Source organism: Carlito syrichta, unplaced genomic scaffold (genome assembly GCF_000164805.1).
Source record: "Carlito syrichta isolate Samal-C Ts95f unplaced genomic scaffold, Tarsius_syrichta-2.0.1 Scaffold311525, whole genome shotgun sequence".
Taxonomy (NCBI): Eukaryota; Metazoa; Chordata; class Mammalia; order Primates; family Tarsiidae; genus Carlito; species Carlito syrichta.
In genome coordinates this window covers 395,737-403,044 of record NW_007255621.1, presented here as the reverse complement: position 1 = coordinate 403,044, position 7,308 = coordinate 395,737, and the positions used below count along the sequence as shown (strand labels likewise).

General features: G+C 46.7%; 2 protein-coding genes across 2 annotated transcripts in view; one reads left to right on the top strand and one right to left on the bottom strand.

The window, feature by feature from the left end:
• Positions 1 to 6,254: 6,254 nt before the first annotated feature.
• LOC110596604 overlaps positions 6,255 to 7,308 on the bottom strand; it is a 161,182-nt gene continuing 160,128 nt past the window's right edge. Inside the window, exons 3-4 of the mRNA XM_021717935.1 lie at positions 6,784 to 7,175; positions 6,255 to 6,609 (exon numbers count right to left, since the gene is read on the bottom strand). Coding sequence (XP_021573610.1) covers positions 6,295 to 6,609; positions 6,784 to 7,175 — 707 coding nt within the window. The 3' untranslated portion in view covers positions 6,255 to 6,294. The remainder of the gene's footprint in view (positions 6,610 to 6,783; positions 7,176 to 7,308) is intronic.
• Positions 6,898 to 7,308, top strand: part of FBN2 (fibrillin 2) — a 256,177-nt gene continuing 255,766 nt past the window's right edge. The window contains exon 1 of the mRNA XM_008068800.2: positions 6,898 to 7,151. Within this exon, the coding sequence (XP_008066991.1) occupies positions 6,898 to 7,151 (254 nt within the window). The remainder of the gene's footprint in view (positions 7,152 to 7,308) is intronic.

Here is a 7,308-nt window from a genome sequence, read left to right as displayed (position 1 = left end):
GGCCTGTGTACCTTTTATTGCACTATGTAAATAAAAATATAATGTCTGTTTTCTTACTTTTGAAAAGTTAATATTTAATCAGTAGGTCTGGGTAGTAAAAACAAGACACATTCATTTAAGAGCTCCTCGCTGACCTTTTACATAATGCAGTGCTTCTCAAATAAATTTATATTTTGGACCAGACAATAGTTATGGAGACTATCCTGGGCATTGTGAATCTTTAGCAGTATTCCCTATACTCTCACCACCACTCCCACAAACTGTCTTGAGATAATAAAAAAAACTTCAAACTTACCAAATATTCCCTGGGGATAAAATGGTCACCAGCTGAGAACCTCTTCCCTAATGATTTTAGCAGTCATTGAAAACTGGTGTCTATGTCTGCTATATCATAAGGGTTTACAAAGTCGTAATTTTTAAAATTATAACATTCCTGTGTTTACCACTATGATTGTTTTTAAAAGAAATACTTTGAATCCTTCTTGCAACAACAGGATAACTGCTTGATTATTTTATGTATTAATGATCTTTTTAAAAAATGAGTAATGACTTAACAACCTCAAAAATTTGCCAACTGAAATAGGCAATTGGCAGTTTTTGAAACAGCAACAAGAAATAGCGATCCAAGATGGCCACTGTGAAACAGCAGACTTGTGCTGCTCTTGCCTAGCAAGGCAGAGTCAGGACCAAACCATCAATTCACAGAGACACTCTAAACATTTTTAAATGAGTGGAGCACCCTGCAGACTTCTCTTTGAACACACAGAGACAAGAAGATGATAGTAAACATAGGAATCTGGGTGCCCCATCTCCTGCTGTGTGCCAGGCTCCCATAGGAACAGAAGCTCTGCCTGATAAAGAAGAGTGTACCTAAGATGGTTTGGGTCTGTTAATCTCCCAGCCTTGCATGCATATTCAGTCACAAACGGGAGGAGACCTGGTTAGGACACAGTGGCAGGCAACTGAATCCAAAGTGGAACAGGAAAAAAAAACCTGCACTGGGTCAGCAGCTGTGAGCATGGCTCTGGCTAGCTCCTAGGCAAGGAAAGCCCACTTGCAGAATAAAACTCACAGGCTCCCAGCCCATCTTCCCAGCCAGACCAGAAGAATCACCTCCAAGACTTTTCCTTTGTGCTGAAATAATGATTTCTAATGTGTGCCTACAGGGTAGATCCCTTCCTCTCTCCCCAGTGGCAAGGAAATTGCTCTTTTTCAAGAGCAAATTGTGAACTTGAACATGGAGGGAGCAACACAAATACACCTGAAGGCTTTCTCTGTGGGAAGCTTCTGGGCTACAACTGCAGACATTAGGCAGAAGGAGGGGCCTATCCCCCTACCAGGTCTCCACAGAGACCTTGTAGCAGGGGCTACTACAGTTGATAAACCTGCCACAGGGTGGAGCAAGGAGCAGAAGTGAATGCCCCTCCCCCTCTCACTGAGGGACTTATACTGAATCACAGAAAGGGTCCTAGAACAGAGGGTCAATGGTTAGCTTCAGAGCAACTAAACCAAAAGGAATTACATACAGGGAGGAGAGGCATGCCATAAATGAGAAAAAAATACATGAAAATATAGGGAAACCTCAGAGTACTAAAAAGACAGTGCCTGAAAAAGAAGCTATCAGAGCACAAATAATGGATACCATCCTGAATAACCTGCCCCAGATGACAGTCACAGAAATCAGAGATCGGATGGCTAAAATGAACAGAGAGAACCAAGAGAAACTAGAAGCAAAACTCACCAAAGTTGTACAGGAAGTAAAAGCAGAGTTGGCCAATTTCAGAAAAGCCTATTCTAAAATAATGCAAATAAAGAACTCCATCCTGGAACGCAAAAACAAAGTAAACATAGAAAGCAGGATCAACCAAGCAGAGGAAGGAATCTCAGAGCTTTAAGAACAAAATATGGAATTAACTCAGTCTGTCAAAAATCTGGAAAAAAGGCTCAAAAAGAAGCAAAGCCTCTGAGAGAAGTGGGACTATGTCAAGAAGTCAAATAAAAAAACATAGAAAAAAGGCTGACAAAAAAGAAACAAAGCCTCTAGAGAAGTGGGACTATGTCAAGAAGCCAAATCTATACCTGATTGTATCCCTGAAGCAGAAAGGGAAACTGAAAACACTGCTGAACAAATATTCCATGGGGTCATTCAAGACAACTTCCCACAACTCATTAGAAAGGTGACCACTCAAGTACAAGGGATTCAGAGAATCCCTGCAAGGCATCACATGAGAAGACCAACCCTAAGACACATAGCAATCTGCCTTCACAAAGAAAGCATGAATGAAAAAAATCCTAAAGGCAGTAAGAGACAAAGATCAGACTACCTACCAGAGAAGAACTGTCACAATCACTTCACATCTGCAGAAACATGATAAGCCAGAAGGGACTGGAGTCCAACCTTTAACATTCTTAAAGAAACGCAATTCCACTCAAGAATTTCCTACACCACCAAGCTATGTTTCATCAGTGATGGAGAATCCTTAAGAGAATATGCCACCAAAATCATGGACTTTGCAGCAAACTGGATGGAGATGGAGACCATCACACTAAGTAAAGTATCAGAAAAACAAAGATATAAATACTGCATGTTCTCACTCATAAGTGGGCCTTGTACACTTGTCTGACACATTAGCACAAGAGAGGAATTGACAGTCGCTGGACACTGCTAGAGGAGGGAGGGAGGAAAGATGTTGGGGATAGGTGACATTACAAAGTGTACTTGATTCATTACCAGGGAGAGTGAGAGCCAGTTAGAAACCCAAACTTCACCTGCATGCAGCCTACTTAAGTAGTTAATCCTCACTAGTACCCCACATTACTATAATACAATAAAATTTTTTTAAAGTGGCCAATTAATTTTTGTATGGAGTATCTTTGGAATTCTTGAATATTTACACATTTCATATATTTCAATCCTTTGCAGTCATTTTTCTCTTTTTGATGCTCAAGTTCCCCCATCTTTAGCCAGTGTGAACCCTTTCAAGTTAGCTCAAGTTTTTTTTGTTGTTTGTTTTTGTTTTTACATGACCCTAATAGTCTGATAATTTTCTTGCTTTCATGCTTTCAGGCATGACAAAGTAGGTAGTCCAGACTTATACATTTCCTTTCTCAGACTTGCAATCAGCCACTTACTCAAGGAACCCAATTCCTTTTTACTGAAAAATCCCATTTAGGGACCACAATCTGCTCACAACCGTGTTTATTGTTGTTGGGTTGTCACTTCTAGGTGTTTGAAGTGGATTAAAATAGGAAATGTACATATTTTTCGCAAGATAGAAAAATAAGTCATGATTTCATATTGGCATTTTAATTCAATTTAAAATTATAAGATTCTTATTTTTGCTTTATATTTAATGTATTTTCTTTTGTACTGAAGTACATATTTTTAATGATATCCATAGTTTTATATTTGTCTTCTCTCTCTCTCTGTCTCATACATACACACAAAACACATACACACACACAAACTACTGCTGCCGAATGTAATTCAGATTTATTTGTTTCATTTTATTCTTAGGTTATATCACACTAAAAGTGTACTCTGTTGCCCAAACACTGTGCTTAAATATCATTTTGAATAATTGTTCTCTTTATGATTATGCCAGCAGCATGTCAAGCAAATTTATTTAAGTTGCTTTGCTTTCAATTTGTAGCTTGCTCCTTTAAAATACAATTCTATTTTTAATTATATAAAGTATATACATGGCTCAAAAGCTAGAAATATACAAATAGGTATATTTAGAAAGGCCTAGCTTCCATCATTGTCTCTTTCCCTACATTCTTTCCTTTCCCTATGAATAACCATTTTATTAGATGTGGTTTATACTTCTATGATTTTCAAAAAGCAATGCATGGCACAGACACACATCCAAAAGGCTGCATACAATGTATGATATTCTTATCTCTCATTTAAAAAACTGTACAAGGTAGACATAACATACTATTTACCATTTTAACCATTTTAAGTATATAATTCTGGTAGCATTATGTACATTCACAGAGTTGTGTAACTATGATCATTATCCATTTCCAGAACTTTTTCATCACCTAAACAAATACTTTCTACCCATTAAATAACTAATCATTCCCATTTTCTCTGAGCCCCTGGTCACCTTTATTCTATTTTTTATCTCAGTGAACTGCTGATCCTATCTACAGCTTGCTTTTTTTTTTTTAAGTTGAACTGTGTATGCTAGAGATCACTCCATAGGAGCAGAGTTCCTCCTCATTCATAGTATTCCATGGAATGGATTAAACCACATACAACCAGTCCCTTATTGGTGGGATGTTTGTGTTTTTAGTGTTTTGCTATTACAAACAGCACTGCAGTGAACAGCATACTGCATCCATCATTTCCTATTTTTTGCCTATGTATCTTTTATCTAGATGCTTAAAAGTGGAATTGCTGGGTCAAAGGGTAAAGACATGCAATTTTAGCGTATTCGGAGTTAATGTGATAGGAATGAACAGCCATTTAAGTATTAAATGAGAAAACATATACAGGATGTTTTAAATGATGTGATTAAAACCCTACTTTAACCCAGGAGATAGTACTTTATTTAGCTTTTTTAGTTAAAACGATTTATCGGTTTGAAGCAAAGTACATGAAAAATAACTCTATTGTTCTACATTTCCTAGGATTTTAGTAAATTGATGCCTCACATGAAATTATGTAACTACTATTTCTGCTTTATAAGAATATTTTAAGAAGGGCTATTGCCTTAAGACTCTGACTACCTTGAGGAAATAAAGAAGGAAGTTATGTCAATTCTTAGAGAATTCTGCCTGACAAATAGCACATCCGGGCAATTTGGGCCAGGAAAACAATGTACACACGCACACACATGTTTTTCTTTAAAGCAATATTTTCTAGACCTGAAAAACTTACACACTGCTCTTCTGAACTATTTCCCAAATTGTGCCCGGATGGCCACTCCTGGTTTTTAGGTGTGTTTGATTTTTTAATTATGAAATTTTAAAATTATGAATAAGAGATCATCAGAGCCACAAAGGAAGATCCCAGAGCTAGCGAGCACACACGCACTACAGGTACGGAGGGTTTCACCAATTGCTAGGGTTTAATTATTAATCAGAAGGGGTCCAAGTCAGGAACCGGGGATATGCCCCAATTACCATTTTCCCTCTTGCCACCGCCCCAACCCCTAGGACACCTCGGGGTCTCTAACACCTCCCTGAATATAAACCCAGGCAGAACCCTGCTAGGGCTCACACTGGAGCACACCCCCTGCGCTGACTGCCCTGGACCGCAACGCCAGCGCGCTGCCTGGGCTCGCTGCGGCCGCGTGAGCTCCCTCTGGGCGGTGGAGGGCTCATTTCAATCTGGAAACGCCCAGCCCCTCTCCGGGTTCCGCAGACTGACGCCGCTCCTGGTGGGGTGGTGGGGGTAGGAAGGCGATGGAGAAGGCCCTGCCTTCTTGGCTTGAGGCTGCGACCAACTTCCGTGCAAGCCTCTATTCCTGGCTGGCTGTAGATCCCCCCATCCCGGGTAAGGGACCTGGTCTCTGCAGGAGAAGTCGTTCTCATCTTCAACCTTGCGGCCTCAGTCCGGCAGGGAAGTTCAGCTACGGGTCCAGCCACGCCAGGCGCGCTTAGAGACCCTAGTCCCTGGTCCGCGGCGGGTGAGGGCGGAGGGAGAGGGGAGGGGGCGGCTGCGTCCTTTCCCAAATCCGGTCCCTAACCGCCCCCTCCCCCGCCGTCTGCTCGCTTTGTACAAGCAGTCAAAACAGAGCTAGCGGCCAATTGAGGGGGACGGGAAGCAAAGCCGCCTAGCGCCTCGCCCCCTCTAGCCGGCCCCCGGCCCCCTCCTCTCGGCGCCCGGCGCTCGGCCCTCCCTCCCCTTTCCCACTTCTCTCCTCGCCCTAACCTCGCCCCCATCCCCCGCTCATTTCCTCTCGCACCCGAGCTCGCCAATCCCTCTTTCCAAGTCCCTCTTCCAGCCCAGCCTTCCTCTCAGGCTCGCCCCCCTTCTCCCCAATCTCCGTCCCCTCCCCTCCCCTCGCCCGCCCCCCCTTCCTTCCTCTTCCCTGCCCCCAGCCCCCGCTCCCCTCATTCCTCGGCTCCCGATCGCCCCTTTACTCTGTCCCCGCCCACTCCGCGCCGGCCCCTTGGTCCGGCTGCGCCCCACGTGTGGACGGCTGCGCCCAGGCCCCCACTGACAGCCGCCGCCCGCCGGCCCGCCCCGCGCCCCGCCGGGCCTCTAAAACCCCCGCGCCGCGCCCTCCTCGGCCGCATCTTCCCTGGCGTCCAGCCTCCCGCCCTCTCTCTCGCCGGCCGCTAGCCCCGGGCCCCGCGCACCGCCGCCCGGCTCTGCAGCCGCTGCCCGCACGTCGCTGCCCCGTGGGACTCCGAGTGAGCCCAGAGGTGGACCCTCCTCTTGTTTTGGGGGCGACTTTTGTTTGCTTGCCTGCGCCTTTCTGGTGACTTTTGCAGCTTTCCAAGATCTGTGCCCGGAGCGCACGGGAATCCGCCGAGCTGCTGCATGCAGGCCCTTTTTTCTTTTGAGGTCCACTTTCTTTGTAACTTTACGCCAGGGCTGCTCGGGTTACTTTTGTAATTTCCCGCCCCCGCCCGCTGGCGGTCCTGGAGTCGCTCGGGGCCGTCGCCCGGGGGATGCAACGTGGACCGCGCGGGGCTGCCGGCTGCACCACTTCTGCGCCTCGCCGCCCACTGCTCCAGAGCCCGCGCCCCGTGCCGCCTGCAGCCAGGGGACCGCTCTCAGTCTGGGGCTCCTATTAGATCAGGGACCTCAAGCCCACCAGAGGCCCGGAAGCCGACGAAGGGCTTATTAGACCCTGACATTTTTTCTGGGCGGCGCAGATTTTGCCTTTGATCACTCCCTCTCCGCGGGTCTCGGGCCGCGCGCTTTTGGCGCCGGCGATGGGGAGACGCCGGCGGCTGTGTCTCCAGCCCTACTTCGTGTGGCTGGGCTGCGTGGCGCTCTGGGCGCAGGGCACGGCCGGCCAGTCCCAGCCCTCGCTTCCCAAGCCTCCTCGGCCCCAGCCGCCGCCGCAACAGGTCCGGCCCGCTACAGCGGGCTCCGAAGGCGGGTTTCTGGCACCGGAGTACCGGGAGGAGGGTGCCGCGGCCGCCAGCCGCGTCCGCAGGCGAGGACAGCAGGACGTGCTCCGAGGGTAAGTGGACGAACGGCCCCACGCCTGGTGGAGGGAACCTGGGCTTGGCTGCTTTCCATCCCACCCCCTCAGACTCTTGTTCTGGTGGCTAGAGCTACAGCCCCCTGCGCCAGGAGACCCAAGATCCCCAGGAGCGCCTCCCCTTTTCCTCCCTAAC